Genomic DNA, 17,502 nt, shown 5'->3' with positions numbered 1-17,502 from the left:
GGGAAAAAATGTCCAAGAAGGGGTGGGAGTTTTTAAGAAAAACTCAAGGCAGAATTAATAAACAAGATAGAAGATAACAGAAGAAACCAGGGTGCTCAACAAAAAAAACTTCAAGTTGACCCCAAAACAAAAAAGGACATGTATAGGAAGTGGACGGAAGGCTGGAAGAGAACAGACAGGTGGCAGAAATGTGTAGGAATTCCATTAGGAAGGCTAAAGCTAAGAATGAGGGGATACTAGCGAGACACTAAAAGCCACAAGAAAGCTTTTTTCCAGGTAAGAGCATGGTAAAAGACAGAAAAAAAATGATAGCTCAATTTCTAAATGAGAAGGACAAATTGATAACAGCTGACAAAAGGCCAAAGTGTTCAATTCCTACTTGGGCTCAGTCTTCTTGCAAAAGCAAGACTGTGACGCTACTGGCAGACATGAAGTACAGACTGAAGGATCAGAATTGAAGCTTGAGAGGAATAAACAATGGTCAAGCAGCACTTGACTTCTTTGAATGAGTTCACATATCCAGGCCCTGATGAACTGCATCCTATAATAATAAACTGGCAGAGGAACTCTCAGAACCACTGTCTCTTATCTTTGAGAAATCATGGAGGGTAGGTGAAAAGCAAGATAACTGGAGGAAGACTATTGCTGTCCCTCTCTTTAAAATGGCAAAAAGGAAGTGTTACAGGCCAGTTATTTTAATATCAACCCTGGGAAGATTTTGGAGCAAATAATATGTTATTTTCTAAGCACCTTGAAGACAATGCAGTAATTCCTAGAAGCTAGACAGATTGATCAAAAACAAAATCTTGCCAGAATAAACTGATGTCATTTTTTATCAGGTAACCTCCCTTGTAGATTGTGAGAATGCTGTCAACCTAAGATACCTGGACTTCAGCTAAGTCTTGACAAAGTGGCCCATCACAGACTGAGTTAAGTGGGCTAGATGGAACAACTATCCGGAGGATCCACTGTGGGGTACAGATTCAGAAAGTGCTTTTCAGTGGCACCTTCTCAAGGTGGGGAGAGGTAACAAATGGGCTACTGCAAGGCTCAGTCCTCAGATCAGTGCTCTTCAACATTTTTATTAATGACTTGGATAAAGAGGTGAAGGGAATGCTGATCATATTCGCAGGTGGAACAAAATTAGGTAGGCTAGCTAATACCCTGGAAGACAGGAACAAAATTCCAAGTGATCTTGAAAGGTTGGGACACTGGGCTGAAAGCAGCAGAATGGAATTCAGTTGGGACAAATGCCAAGTTCTTCCCCTAGGAAAAGGGAACCAAATGTACCGGTACAAAATGGGAGCAACTAGGCTCAACAAAGCTACATGTGAGAAGGATCTCAGAACGGTTGTAGATGACAAAGTGAATATGAGTCAACAATGTGATGTGGCTGCAAGAAAAGAGGCAAATGGTATATTGGGCTGCATTAAAAGACATATAACTGCCAAATCACTAGAGGTACTGGTTGATCATTCTTTTTTTCTGCAAAATGAGAACAGAGATACCACAAAGGGTCAGTTTGATCATTCTTGATAAATTAGTATTATGTGTTTCAGCATGTTATGCAGATTTACCCTCAGAATATTTATATGCATGTTAAAAATTAGGAGTAAGGGGTTTCTAAAAGGGATATTCCTTCTAGGAGATAGGCTCTTATCTAACATGACAGGACAACCTGTAATACTAACTCCTTTCTGCAAGTGACAGAAGGAGGTCATTGAAAAACAGTCCACACTTCTCCATAGCTTTTTTGAACTTGCAACCATATTGGATAATCTTGTTTCTTGCAAAACATAATCTACTGCTGACCTATATCCAAGCTAATTACAGTGCAAGGGCACACTTTTGTGGAGGGGGGAGTCACAGATGGAGGAGAGTTTTCACTCCCACTTGTGCCTCTCCCCCACAGTGGTACAAGTAGGTTTGGAAAAAGGCTTGCATTGGCTTTTTCTTAGTAAATGATTAGGCTTACATGACCTTTTGGGTATCATTCATGCTGCTGAAGCTTTTCAGTTGCTCTCCAAGCAACTTGTAAGCCATCCAGAGACCCGCAAGGTATTGGACGGGGTAAAAAATACCCAAATAAATAAATACATACATAAAGCTACACATGGAGCATCCTGCATTATTTCCTGCTTGACAAGAACAGCTATTCAGATTCTTTCCAGGTGGGGCGAGCCATACCTGTTATAATAAGGGTGGGTCTAGCCAATGTAGTTGTTATAATACAAGTTCCTGAATTGGCAGTCCATTCACTTTAATCTAGCAAGTTGTTGAATGTTAGGGAAGAATATTTATACCATATCATTTGTGGGGGCTGCTTTATTGTTGAATTCAGTCCTGGCAGTTTTCTGACCTCATTTCTCCACTTAAGGCCACAGCAAGTGTATAAGATGCAAGATTGAGAAAAGTTGCTTTTGCTTACTCTTGCCATCTGAAATTTCAGAATTGGTGTCAGGTTCAAAAGCATTGTTGGCCTGTTTGACTACTTTGGAAGGGATAACCATCTAGTTCTGTTATTTCCTCATTCCTCTTACCTGCGGGGGCCTACAGACTTCAGCATTCTAACTCACTAGTCCTCTCCACTCAACTATATCTACTCAATATAATGCAGAACAGATTTTTCCCTTCCCAAATTAGTTGAAACAGGGAAAAGTACTAATGATATATCAGTTTTTTTAATTGAATTCAAACAATACAGAATCTATCAGTGAACTATTGTATAATGATGAAAGATCAGAATACCCTCAAAGTGCCTAGAATCAGATAATTAATGCTCAGAAGAAAGCAAAAGGAATCTTGTTTCTGCAGGTGTGGGGATCATACCACTTTTGATAATATTTTTGTAATCATTTAATAGACTGTTTTTAAATTTATCTCAAGAATTTATTCTGTGTGTTAAGGAACAAGAAGAAGGTTGGAAAATGACCCCTAGCAATTTTCTCCCAGTAATGGAAGAAGGAAACAGCAAATACAAAGGTGAGTAGAATGAACATAACTGAAACAGAACTGCAATTTCAAGCAGCCTATGAACCTGGAGTACACTTCATTGGAGCAAGCCTCACTAAATGAATATTTGAGATTCTTCTTCATGGTCTCTGTGCATCACACGTATGGGCTTTATGCCTGTGTGGAGCCTGTTGCTGAGATTTCATGGCTGAGAAAATTTTGGTGGGAACTGGTCCCCATCTCGGTGTCCAGTGTATATGGGAGGAGTTCCTGGCCATTCCCTCAGTTCTTCTTTGACTGCCTTTTATGGTGCCATGGGAAGTACTTTTTCCCTTTCTTTTTTCCCCTTTCTTTTTCTACTTTCACCCATTTATTCTGCCTATTTACCTAGGGCATATGTCTGAAATAGGTATGAAGACATGGGGCAGATCACCAATGGAATTGGCTAATGAATCCAAGGAACCTGTTGCAAAGAACCTGCTGTTCTGGCTCTAAACATGGGCTAACCTGCGTTTCTGAGTTTGCTGGGAAAACAAAGGACTTTGTGGTTCCTGCAGCTCTGGCCCTAACCATGGGCTAGGCACACCTCCAAATTGGCTGAAAGCCAAAGAGTCTGCAGTAAGTGAGGTTTGAAAAGACAAGGCTCTTTCAGCAGACAAGGCTCTTTCAGCATGTGCTGTCCCGTGCAGCACATGCCACCACAGGGGTGCGCATACCCAGGAGGATGCCCCACTGGCCACTTCAGGGTCAGGAGCTCAGTTTGATAATCGGCCATGGTGCAGCCTTTGATCCTGCTATTCACCACTTCCAATCTGGTGTGGGGCTATACAGAAAAGTGTGGAGGTGGAGCTTAACTGCTTCCTCCTGTCAGACAACACCACCCTAATAAAGCCAGTGCCCTCTCTGCCAAGTGCATGGACATGTCCACCCCCAAGCAAACACTGCTGCCAGGAAGGGCATGCTCAGGAGAACACCCCACCAGTTGCTTTGGAATGAGTGGCTTGGCTTGGCACTTGGCCATGATACTGCCTTGAGATCCTGCCATCTGCCACTCCCAGGCTGGTGCAAGGCTCCAAGCAAGAAAGTGTGAGAGGCTTACTTGCCCTCTTCCTACAGGCCACTGCCACGCACACTGAAGTGGTTGCCTCACTGCTAAGTGGCTGTAGCCACGCTGCACTAGGCAGCACCACCTGGGAGTGTTTGCCCAGGAGCACACCCTGCCAAATGCTTGGGAATGAATGGCTTGGCTCAACATTTGGCCATGGTGCCAACTGCTGTCCTCAAGTTGGTGAGGTTCAGTGAAGAGGTGTGGGGAGGGCTTGCTTCCTTCCTGTGAGTGTCTCCCATTAAAGGGATAGCCTTGCAGCCAAACCACCTTGTACTAGGTTCCATCACCTGGATGTGAGTTCCCAGGAGAATGCCCTTTTGGCTGCTTTGGATCAGGCAGCTCAGTTTGCTGCTTGGCCATGGTGCCAACTGCAGCACTGCTGCCCACTGCTTCCAAGCCAGAGGGACTCGCAAACAGGCATGGGTGAAGCTTAATTGCCCCATTCTGTCAGGTGATGTGTCCTCGAGGGAAAGGGTAGCCTTACCACCGAGCATGTGTCCGTGGCTACCCTGCACAAGGTGCCATTATCTGGGAGTGAGTGCCCAGGAGGACACCCTGCTGACTGCTTCAGGATGGGTGGCTTGACTTGATGCTTGGTCACGGTACCAACTGCAGCATTGCTGTCTGTGGCTCCCAAACTAGCAAGGATCCATGAATAGGCATGGGCAGGGCTTAATTACCTTCTTCTGGCCAGGTAACTCCGCCCCCAGTAAGGAAGGTAGCTTCACTATTAAGTGAAGCTTAACATGACCACCTGCTTCCAGGTGCATCAGCAGCTACAAATATAGGCACTTCTGCATACCCCAGCACCCCGAAGCCAAAGTAGAGTCGGGGTAAGGTCAGGGTATAAAATAAATAAAAATAAATAAATACATAAGTAAAAGTCCTGGAACTCTTCTGTGAAAGAAGCTCTTTCTCTTCTGAGGGCAGATCCTCAGTGCAGCCACATAATGCTTGTTAGCTCTAATGACAACCACAACCCTAAATCCAATAAACACACACCCAGATCTGTGCATTTGTGAGGCTATAAATGTATATCCTCCTGCCCCCAGTCTGCACATTTTTTCATTGCTTATGAAATGGACTGCCCAACACATTCTCAGACACCCAGTAAAAAAGCTCCTGTATTGATGTTTCCCATTTTGATTTTTTTCTTGGAGCCACCCTGTCAAAATCTCCAATTGAAGAGCATTTTTATGGTGGTATCAAGTATTATAAAAATTATAACTACTACACCACACTGGCTTGCCCACTTGCGTGGCACCCCCTGACTCTACACTGTCTTTGGGGTGTGGGATATGGAGAAGTGCTTCTATTTGGAGCTACAGATGAAATAAAAACTAAAACATATAGAAGTGTGGTTCTCTGTAACAATATGAAGTTCAAGTACATGAGACATGAAGTGGTGCCTCAGATTCATTCTACCCCTAGCTTTACCTCACAATTCAGAACCTTCTTACTCAGCTTACCTCATTAAAACATTTTTTTTATTTTCACTATAACCTGTCTTATATTTTTTTTTTTAAAAACCTTCTATCCATCTCCCCTCATGCTGTCTGCTTAACAGTCTTTCTCTACTCCTGCCCACTTTCTAACTTACTCCAATGGTATTCATGGCAGTGTTTTGAAAGTGTGCACACTGCAACACCGAAATGTCCTCCATAGATGGGCAATAACTATGACTATTTTGCCTGGGCAAAGATCACGCTCATTCCCATATCACCAGGCTTTTACCAAGCAGGCAAGAAAGAATCAGGCAGTGTGCCTTTGGACATGTGGACGAGAGCACTTCAGGCTACCAACACAGTGACCTCTGGGCCCTTCTGCCTCATGGGCAATTTCAAGCTTGTGCCTGCCATCAGAAACTGCTGGGGCTCCATCAGGTGCAAAGACTAAAACCAGGCCATAATCAACCAAACAGCAGCCAAAAAATTGGTCCAAACATGGCCTCAAAATGGCGACCAAAAGCAGTGCCCAAATGGCAGCAAAAAAGACAACTAAAAAGCCAGAGAAAAAAGGCTCAGGATCACTTGCACACTTGAAATATGGGATTCCCCACCAACAACTCCACTGCGATCACCCAGACCAGGAACCAGTCCCAAAACTATCCTAGGAGCTAATTTCTATGGTGGTTTCTTGTGGCTGTAGCTGACACTCAGGTGGAACCCCAATACCTACTTGGGGAAAGGAATACTGATGGATGTTGCCAATAGTACCATATGGACAACACCTATGGGAACCAAGAGCAAGGGAAATGCCATACCAATACTGGGATCCTCCCTCTTTTCTGCAAGAGGACCTCTGGGCTGCCACACCATCAGTCCCAGTGCCCACACAACCACCTTGCCCTATACTTCTGGGTTCTACCAGCCAGCAGCATTCCAGGCACCATCACCACATGTATACCATTCTTTTCATCAGGCCACTCCTCTTTATGCTCACAAATTACACATCAGACTCACACAAGCCAATATATGAAGACCCAATGTCCACATCATTGGTGGACAAGGTTACAACAGAAGTGTCAGGATCCTCCTGTAAGGACCTAAGAAGATTCTCTAAGCAAGTCCTCAGGATGGCAATGTCTCTCATTTTGGAGATGAACTAGCAGAGCCACCGATTGATCTCATATGTGACATCACCTGGATGGAGGACACCATGCCAGTGGCCATTCCATTTCTACCAACCCTTAATGCTACGAAGGATTCATGGAAGGCCTCAGCATAATACATCATGCTTGCCTAGAGAGTTTATACTGGGTCCAGGAGAGTGATATCCCATTCCTATCCTTGCTCAAACTCGGTGATAGTGGAATCAGCCTGAGATGGATCCCAGTGTGAACATTTGGTCCCTGCAGATAGGCAAGGATGGCAAAAGGATTCAATGGCTGGGAGAATATATGTGGCAATGGGGCATGGCCTTCATATATCTAATCATGAAAGGCAAATGGAATGCTATCAAGTATTTCTGTGAGAAAAGATGGGGTCCTAGCACAGTTCCTCCTGGAGCAACACCAAGAACTTGCTAGGGTTTTCCAGTCAGAAGCTCTACAGCAAACAACAAATTATCACCACACATCATCACCTCGACTTTCATTTGAGAGCCCTAGTGATTGCTATAGCTATCTGCCACCACACATGGCTTAAAGTGTCCAGCTTCCCACAGGAACCTAGAGCCCAGATAGAAGAGATGCATTTTGACCATGAGGGCCTTTTCAATACCTGGACTAACAAGAAGTTATTGTGCAAAAGGCAAGAGTGATGGTAGGGAGAATGGGCTTTGCAGCACCCCAAACATTGATGACACATAAGCGGCCATGAGGCCCATCTTTTTTCCCTGGCAGAAACCAGTCATATTACCCCACATGGCAGTGATGACTACCCACACAATGTCAGGATGCTTCCCTTCGCACATTGCAGTCCACTGAGAAATGGCTAGATATTGAAATGTAGTGTTGCCGGCCACCAACCCAAACCAGTCCCTCACCACCGTTGACAGTTTGGTTTGAAGGCTGCCTTAGAACTTTCCTTCCGCAATGGGAAGACATAACATCAGACAGATGGGCACTCCCCATCATTGAATTGAGGTACTGTATAGAATTTGCCTCCCTTCCACCGCTCGGGACCATATGCACCACCTTTCTGTCAGTCACCCTAGAAAATGAGGTAGTAACACCTCAACCAAAGGGAGTAATTCAATCTGTCCCACCATTCAATCTCCAACTCCTGTTATTTTACCATCCTGCAGAACAGAAACCTCTGTCCCATGCTAGATTTTAGGGCATGAATGTCTACATTCCCCTTAAGAAGCTCCACATGATTTCTCTACAGACTATACTAGCCTTGTTAAGGCAAGGGGACTGGTTTGCCTTGATAGAGTTACAAGATGTGTACTTTCATGTCTCTATCCATACAGAATATAGACATTTCCTCCAGTTCCATATCGGCACCAAAAGCTATGAATTTAGCGTTTCCCCATTTGGTCTCACCACAGCAGCTTGGGTGTTTATGAAATGTATGGTGGTAGTTTGTGCACACCTTCAGGTTCAAGGGGTCCAAATATATCCGTACTTAGGCAACTGGTTCCTGACTGCCCCTTTCTAGGAGGACAGTACATTCTTCCTCCTACAGAAACTAGGAGTGTGTATTAATGATGAAAAATCTATAATTTCTCCCTCCTGTTCTATATTTTGGTGTCAGATTGGATTCTATAGATTCTACCTGGGCATACCTTTGCCTAGACAGAGCAGTGACAGAGCAGGCCAGTCTCCTATCCAGATTGGCCCTATGCCTCCAACTAGAAGTCAGATTTACAATACACCAAGTACAATGATTTTTGGGACTAATGGCAGCAACGGTCTTGGTCACAGAATACTCTTGCCTACAAATGAAACTTCTCCAGTCAAGGTTTCTACAAGCTCACCACCCATACAGGGATTCCAAACAGAAACGCTTGGCACTCCCTCGCTCAGTACAGTTCAGTCTCACTTGGTAGACTATATATTGCAACCTCTCTAATGAGATTACCTTTACCCCCAAGAAAGACTTGACCAGAGCAATGGACACATCCGAATGGGGATCGGGGGAGCACACGACATCAACAAAGAAGCACCTGAGCAATGAAGAACAGAGCAAGCACATCAATCTGCAGCTCCTTGCAGTACGAAATCCATACTGTCCTTCCAACAGCTACCCAAGGACAACCGTATTCAGATGACGTTAGACAACACCACTGTAGTATACTAGCTAAACAAGCAAGGCGGGATACTCTTGGTGTTTGGAACAGAACACGATTGTGGCAGCCTACCTAGCCTGGATTTACAACAAAATAACCGACATTCTGAGCAGAAGACTAGACTCACAAACGGGAACTACATTCAGAATTCATAAAACACCTCTTCACAGCCTGGGAAACACCATCCGTAGACACTGAGCAATGTGATTTGTAAACATTTCTACTCAAGCCAGAGCCAGCAATGGATCCACGGAAGATGCATTCCTCACATGTTGAAACGGAACACTCTTTTATCTGTTCCTCCATTCCCACTAATTGTTAAAGTAATAACCAAAATCCAAAGGGACCAGTCTAACTGCATTCAAGTGATCTCATGGTGGCCTTGACAGGCATGGTTTACAGACCTTCTTTTCTTCTCCATCTGAGCCTTCACCTGATACCTGATGAGACTGGACATCCTATAGTGGGACAGAGGATTAGTCGTATACACTGGAGCCCTGCATCTGTCGACATGGAGAATCACTAGGTAGATAGGGAAGCCTCAACATTCCGCTGAAACCAAACACTAGATGATCTTATTTGTTTGTTTATTTATTTATTTAAAACATTTATATGGAACAAAATGAAACATTTCTCCAGAGAATGAGAGTTCAAGCCAACCGCATTATCCATCCATCAAATCATCGGTTTCCTACATGATCTCCATCTCAGGGTCATCTGTGAGTGATCATCTGCATATGGTCATCTGTGCACTCACACAGTTCACAACTGGCCTCATGTCGGTGTCAATATCCATAATATATTCAGCCAGTGCATGCTTCCTTTTTTCCCTACCTCATCCATGCCACACTGGTGCAGAGAGGGCCAGAAATGGCCACCCCTTCTCTGGTTCCAAGGCCAACGTGACTGTCTCAGAAAACTGGAGAAAACAGTGGAAGCCCCACCTTTATATACCTTGGGGGGAAGGGGTGTGGCTCTTGCCAATATGCTTAGCTAGAAAATCTCTCCGACAACAGGCCCCATGCAGGCACAGATCCCATATGTGTGAATGCACAGATGACCGTTCAAAGAACATCAGTTACAGGTAAGCAATCTTACTTTACTTCAGAGACTAGCAGTTTGCATGATAAAGGTAATTTTTGTGGCTTATGAACTGCCCAGTTTACAGCCTTCTGTATCACAAAAGTTGCACTATTTGCAAGCAGTAGTTACATGGACTTCATTGCACACCAGAATTTGAGCTCTGCAAGCAGCAGCATGGTCAACTCTTAATGGCATTTGTGAAACATTACAGACTTGATATCCATACCAAGGCACATTGTTCCCTTGGGAGAGCAGTAATTACACTGATCACTACACTATCCAGTGATGGCTAAGCTTCTAGTCATCCATATGTGTGATGCACAGAGTTCACAAAGAAGAAAGGCAGGTTGCTTAACTGTAACTGTCGTTTGAGTGGCCATCTGTGCATTCACACAACCTACTGTCCAACCACTCTGTGGTGTCATATTCTAAATCTTCCTCCTCCTTCCGTATGCAATGGAATTACGAATTTTTCCATTTTCTATAGCTAGATTTGGTTCAGCTAACATCAAGGTTGATCAAGATAATCCTCCCTAAGTCCAGAGGCCACAAAGGCATGCACCAAACACCAGAGTGGGAGAAGGGTTCCCACCAAAATGCTCTCAGCTATGAAATCTTCCTCACAACAGGCTCCACACAGACACAGAGCCCATATATGTGAATGTACAGATGACCACTCAAACGACAGTTACAGGTAAGCAACCTGCCTGTATATGCCTGCCTCTTGCTCTTTCTTTGTGAACTGCCCAGAGTGCATTGCACTGGGCAGTATGTGTTAGGCTAATCGACACCTCTTCTGAAAAAATATATACTGAACAATCGAATATTAACATATGCCAAGTGCAAAAAATTATGTGCATTCCTTATTAGGAACTTGTTTACCATAAAATAGGACTAGAAATGCAAAAGGTAAACATGGTGAATTAATATGCTTTCATGGCTAAGACGCATGCTTCATTAGATATTTTTAATAGCATATTAAAACTTTATGCTTAAAATGTGTGACTGGGGATTTCAGAGCTATTTAACAGGATATGGTGTGGATTTCTTCTTCAAAAGATTCCATTTATCATGTAGGCTTGATAGAGGGGGAGATAGTTTCTTGGCTCTAACTGAAAGCAGATGTGTGCTTATTCAGAAAATTACTAATGTAGGTCAATGTAAATATGACTTTTCTTAAATCCCTAAATAGTAAGCTTCTACAGACTTTTAGTCCATAGATATAAAACCCGTAGATGCTTTGGAGGAGATTTGCATGAATGACCAATCAACCCCCCTCCCCCATCACATATACAGTTCACCAGGCACTCAAATAAAATAAAATAAAATAAAATAAAATAAAAAAACACCTGTATTTCCTGCCTCTTGATACTGCAGAATGGAGAAGGTTGTCAAGCTGCCTTCTGGCTACATTTGGCTTTTTTGTGGTTCACAATTTAAGCAAACTTGTGCTAGATGAAAGGCAGCTGATGCATTTGCCTTTTGATTGGTTCTCCTCTCTTTATTTAATTACAGGTGTCCCCAGTCCACTGCTCCTGTTATTTAAAACATATTATTTGTGAAAAAGAAAGTGGAGCCACTGATTAATGAAGAGTTGGTCAGTTTTACTTACACTATCAAAACAAGTTCTGATGGAACTAGTGCTTGACTGTACATGTCTAGCAAATACACTGTATATTAGAAATTTAGCAAATCACATTATATATATCATCTGGCCTTTCATACTCTACCCATCCACATTTCGTGACAGCTGGGAGAGAGGAGAAAATGAAGATGTGAGTCAGTAAGGGCCAAGTTATCTATTGTGATAAAAATATGTGAACGTAATCTTTGAACCTGTCAACATATGAACCTGGCTGCTGCTTTTAAACATTTTTGCAAATAGTCAGGGAGGGGGGAGGGTCATAGGCAAAAGGGTTAACATTTTCCTCTTATACTGTTTTTTCGATGAAAATGGCCCCATGTGCTGCTATTTACTCCATTACTAAAAACATGAACACATAGGCAATGCCCATGTTTTTGCCAAAAGACAGCTTCATTGGACAAACCATTTGAGCTAGAAGAACAGTGCAACAGTACATGTTCCATTTTATATAATAATCTGTTCTCTACAACCCAAGTAATAAAAATATTTTTGTGGATTTTAATTAGTTATTAACATTAAGTATTAGCATATTTTAAATACATTTAAATACAGTGCACAGTGAATCTAATAGTTGTCAAGGTAATGTAATATATACCTAGTAAGGTGTGTGTAAGCTCTACTTTATAAATATTGATGTTCTTAACCTTCTGACCTTTTCTTTAACATAAGGAAGAAATACTTTTAATAATTTACTGAAACTACCTATCTTCTAAAATTAGAAGCCATAAAATCAACTTTAAAATTACTCAGAAAAGGACAATTTAAATTTAAAGTCTTTGGTTGATCTTTTTTTTAGGAGCAATTGTATAATTAATCTAGTTCATTATTATAAAAATTAAAAAATAACTGTGTAGTTTATCTATGAGTAATAAATAACTAGATCTTGATGCCCATGTGAAGGTATATTTGAAAGCTCCTGAATCATCTGGAAAGGCATTTAAAAATCACAGTAGTTTATATAACGGACTCATTTCCCCACAAGCCAGCATTCCAAACTCTAGTAACCCCAAAGAGTTGGTGTTCAAATGAGTACAAGTCAGTTGTTTCCTGCTGAAATATGTCAGAGCATCCATCATGTTATTTGAAAGGTTAAGAGTGATTTAAAGAAATTAATGCCCTTAAGCACTCCTCATCTTTAGTTGCAAATGAGAACTACCCAATGAACATTTGCAGCAAAGTTGCAAACATCAGAGTGAATTCCAAGATATCAAAGATTAGTTCAGTCCAAAAGCTGAAAGAACTCAGTATGTGTGTTAGTATCAAGTAGGTTTCTATACAAAATCAGACAATTGGTCTGTCTAGCTCATTACTGACAATACTTACTGGCTGTGGTTCTCCAGGCTTTCAGACAGGATTTTTTCCAGCCCTGCCTGGAGATACCAGGAATTGAACCAGGGTTCATCTGTACACAAAGCTCCATAACTGAGATGCAGCCCTTCCCCATCTTTGTCACATGGAGGCTTTATCTACCTATTATAAAGTATGAGCAAGGCAAGAATTATCCAACACTCCAACTCCTTCTCTCATTCTTCAAACATCTTCCTTTTCAGCTATGTCAAACTGAGCCTCCAGCTTGTATGGGTTCTCCACAAGGGAAAAAGGCATTAGCACTCAGGCTCCAGGTGCCCTTTCTAGCTGTAGTATTTCAAAATAGCAATGAAAGGTGTTTGATAATGATACTGCATTACATATTATCATGCAGAATCCTCTAAAAAGAACATTATTTTTTGTTTAAAAATAAATCTCAAGGGAGATGAGATATATATCAAGCAACGACAGCCTGAGCCAAATGTTCTGGAAATCAGAGCGAATAAAACAACTATGCAGCATGGTAAGAGCTTGCATTGAACCTAACTAAACAAAACAAAGAGCAAACAATGTCCTAACCCATTTTGGTGCTGAAGAAGAGGAAGAGGACTCTTCTGAGAATAATATGACATGAAGATGGAACAAGATGGAGTGCAAACAAAAGCACACAGGAGAGGGGAAAAGTGATTTGCACTCTGAAGGGAGAAGACTCAGGATCTTTGAATCTGCTTTCAAGTAATTCAGTAAGATTTACATTCTCAGCAGTTGCAGCATATTTTCATTACTTTATGGCTCAAGTATACAAAGAATTTGCAGAAAGGGAACACAGCAGGGTCCTTCCTCAGCTGGCTTTATGAATGCAGGTGTACATGAATATTTTCCATTTTTTAATGTTTAAAAAAAGGCTCCAGGATGTTAAGGATGAAAAATAACTTGCAGAGAAACTGTACACACAGATAATTTAGTAGTAACTGCACTTAAAGGGGTTAAAAATGAACAATTTCAAGTTTCATTCGCAAGGTTAGACCTGAGATAACCTTAATTCAGGAAATGTATCAGAATATATCAGAAACATCACTGAAGTAAATTGCTCCATTGCCAGACAACAATTAACAGTCCCAATTTCTTCAAAATTGTGGAGTTGCCCTAATACTTGTGAGTTCTTTCCATTTCCAATCTAAAGATGAGCGCCAAGGAGTAGATACATGGAAATATAGAGTCAGAAGGGGTCTCTTGGGCCATCTAGTCTGACCCCTGGCTCTGTTCATGTAACCCCCAACATGTGGTTGTCCAATCTTACTTTGAACACCCTCACTGACAGAGCCTCTGCCACCTTCCATGGAAGCCCACTTCATATCCTAGGGGTCATAACCATCAGGGAGTACTTCCTGACATCCAACCTGAAACTGGGTTTCTTGAGCTTCTATATAAAAGGGTTAATATGGAGACAAAACTCTTACTATTGGTACTGGTACAAACCAAGTTTGAGATAACTAACATTTGTGGGGAGTACTTTTAAGGATTTGAGTCCCTTTAAAGAAGGAGAGCTAATTACAGGAAGAGAGTGATAATTTGAGAAATTGCAGTTGGACAGGATGGGTTTAAAGGCACTTAAAGCCCTATTGGACTGGTTTAGACAAATTTCTAGAAAATCAGAATCTGGAAAATTCACAGAGAGAACTGAACCCTGGGAAACAAGAATATTCCTATTTTCCTCCATGCTTTCGTATTTACATGCATATTGATTACACATTGGTTTGTAAGTATTTAGGCTCAACAGTGCTCATCTTAGAAATACAAGGATCAGGATTGATTGATTATTTATTTATTTATTTATTTAAAACTTTTGTGCCCCGTCCTATACATAAAAGTCTCAGGATAGTCCAATAACAAAGGCACAGCATAACATCTATGATAAAAGCCTGACTAAAATAAAAACTGAGTCTTAAAACAATGGAAAAAATAAAAAGGTTTTGGCCTGGCACTGAAAAGAATTGTGTTGGCGCCAGGTGCACCTCTCTGGAGAGAATTTCCCACAGCCAGGGTGCCACCACAGAGAAGGCCCTTCTCCAGGTAGCCACTCTCCTAATCTCTTTCAAAGAGGGCTCCTGAAGAAGCACCTCCGATCCAGATCTTAAGTGGTGGTCAGGTGCATAGGTTCAAGATTAATTCAAGAACAAAGTGCCATAACTTCAACGATAGCAGTTTATCAGATAGCGGAAACCTACCTCTGCCACCTAGAGGTCTGGAGATCTCTAATAAAACTAAAGAGGAATTGAAATTCTATTTAAAACCAACTTGCTGGAAAAGCATCACAGGCTATAATGCAAGATGCAATGAAAGCAGCAATTATGCAAAATTGTATTGAAGGGAAGGCCATTTTTATTAAGTTTCATAAGGAGAGGCAGAAAGGGCTACAAATGATAACTTAAAACCTCAAAAGCTAAGCATGAACAAGTAAGATCTGTAAAGTTTCAAATGAGCTGCTAGGAAAAATGAGAGAAATAGAATGGCTAAAAGTGCAGAAAACAATGGTAACATTGTGCATTGTGGTATATGCAGCAGAAACATTACAAATGTATAGAGATAAAAACTCCAAATTGCTAGCTAAAATCCTTAGGATTAATAGGAACAGAATTCTAGCAATACAAGGTGAGCAGGGTAAGTTACAGCACATGAACAAGGATATTACTAAAGGTTTTGCAAAAATTTATCTGCCAAAAATTTAATATATCAAAGAATCTACCATATGTAAAGAAGGTCTACTTAGATGCCATAAGTGAACAGCATGTGTCAGAAGGACATAAAGCTATATTTAATCAAATTTCTCAGCTGACAAAACACTAAGAGAAACTCAAAAACAAGAGAACTGGATTTGATGGATACTCTGGAAATTTTTACAAAAAGTAGAAGCTGCTCCTAGTTCCTAATACACACAGCATCTAGTATTATGTTGGTCCCAAATACATGAAGGATCCAAAGATAGTTCAGGGATAGCAAACCCATTGACCTTTTGAATTTAGCCTTGAAATCAATCACTGCTATTTTAGCAGCAAGGCTGCATTAATAGAAGTATCACTTCCATATCCCAAGCTTTACTCAGCACTGGTTAGGCCTCATCTGGAGTACTGTGTCAAGTTCTGGGCACCACAGGTTAAGAAAGATGCAGATGAACTGAAAAGAGTGCAGAGGAGGGATGATCAAGGATGAACCAGAGACTGGAAACAAAGCCCTGTGAGGAGAGATGGAAAGAACTGGGCATGTTTAGTCCCAAGAAGAGAAGACTGAGAGGAAATACGTACTCCGCAAGTACTTGAAAGGCTGTCACAAAGAGGACAGACAGGATCTCTTCTCAGTCATCCCAAAGCACAAGACACTGAATAAAGCGATCAAGTTTCAGGAAACCAGATTTCAGCTAAATATCAGGAAAAATGTCCTGACTCCAGTATGACAATTGAACCAATGACTTGTGGAGGTTGTGGACTCTCCCACACTAGAGGCATTCAAGATGCAGCTGGACTGCCATGTGAGAGGGAAGGTTTAACTTGTGGAACTGCATTGATAAGGGGGTTTGACTTGATGGCCTCTGGCCCCTTCCAACTCTACTATTCTATGATTCTGTGCTTTATAACATCTCACAAAGGTTCAGTTTTGATGGAATTCATATAGCTATTGCTTTGTAATTTGTTTTAAATTTGGCTTTTAAATTTTGTATTGTAGTTATACAATATTCTTATTGTTGCCTGTATTTTATATTTTATGTGTTATTGTAAACCACCCAGTGAGCCCAGCTATGGGGCAGTTTAGGGTTGATGATGATAATTACGTTAATGTCACATTGAGAGCTAGCTGATCCCATCCGAAGAATGCTGAAAGTGATTTCACTGGAAGAAAAACACAAAAAAACAACTGGACAGCCCAGTGTGTATAAAACATTTGGCTGATTAGAATGCTTAGTTTTGTTTTGTTTTTCTGTTCAAGTTATTAACTGAGATTGGGTGGGGAAATTTTATTCATAAGGACCATCTCTAAAGTTTCCAAAGCATCCAAAGCAATGTTTGGAACAAATGGAAGTGAGGCCTCTCTTACTAATCTGGTCAGGAGATCAAGGCAGAATTGACTTCTTTCCCCACTCTTATTTGCCATAAGAGTCCTTGGAAAGAGTCCTTTGAGCTAAGCCAGATATAAATGACTCCACATGGAGTTCACATGACTCCAGTTCTCCGTCAGCTTCACTGGCTCCCCATTGAAGTCCGGGCCCAATTCAAGGTGTTGGTTATGACCTATAAAGCCCTTAAAGGCTTGGGTCCTGGTTACCTGAAGGAGCACTTACGTCCATATATGCCCGCCCACCCCTTGAGATCAGCAGGAGAGGCCCTTCTCCGGGAACCCTCCGTGAAGGAAATTAGGAGGGTAGGTACTCGGAGGGGGGCTTTTTCTGCAGTGGCACCCAATCTATGGAATGCGCTCCCCAGAGAGGTCCGCCTGGCGCCGTCGTTATTTGTTTTTTGGCGCCAGGCGAAGACCTTTTTATTCAAACATTATTTTAATTGTTAATATTATTTATTTATTTTATTTTTTGGGCCAGGTCGACTCATATTATATTGTTTTATACTGTGTTTATTTATTATTGTGAGCCGCCCCGAGCCTTCGGCAAATGGGGCGGCATAGA

The 17,502-nt window shown here is 41.7% G+C and overlaps 1 protein-coding gene across 1 annotated transcript in view; it reads left to right on the top strand.

Annotated features, from left to right (window-relative positions):
* Window positions 1–17,502, top strand: part of IQCA1 (IQ motif containing with AAA domain 1) — a 141,403-nt gene that overhangs the window by 71,284 nt on the left and 52,617 nt on the right. The window contains exon 8 of the mRNA XM_044431818.1: window positions 2,907–2,982. Coding sequence (XP_044287753.1) covers window positions 2,907–2,982 — 76 coding nt within the window. The remainder of the gene's footprint in view (window positions 1–2,906; window positions 2,983–17,502) is intronic.

Source organism: Varanus komodoensis, unplaced genomic scaffold (assembly GCF_004798865.1).
Source record: "Varanus komodoensis strain SLA01 unplaced genomic scaffold, ASM479886v1 scaffold23, whole genome shotgun sequence".
Taxonomy (NCBI): Eukaryota; Metazoa; Chordata; class Lepidosauria; order Squamata; family Varanidae; genus Varanus; species Varanus komodoensis.
This window is presented reverse-complemented; position numbering and strand designations above follow the sequence as displayed.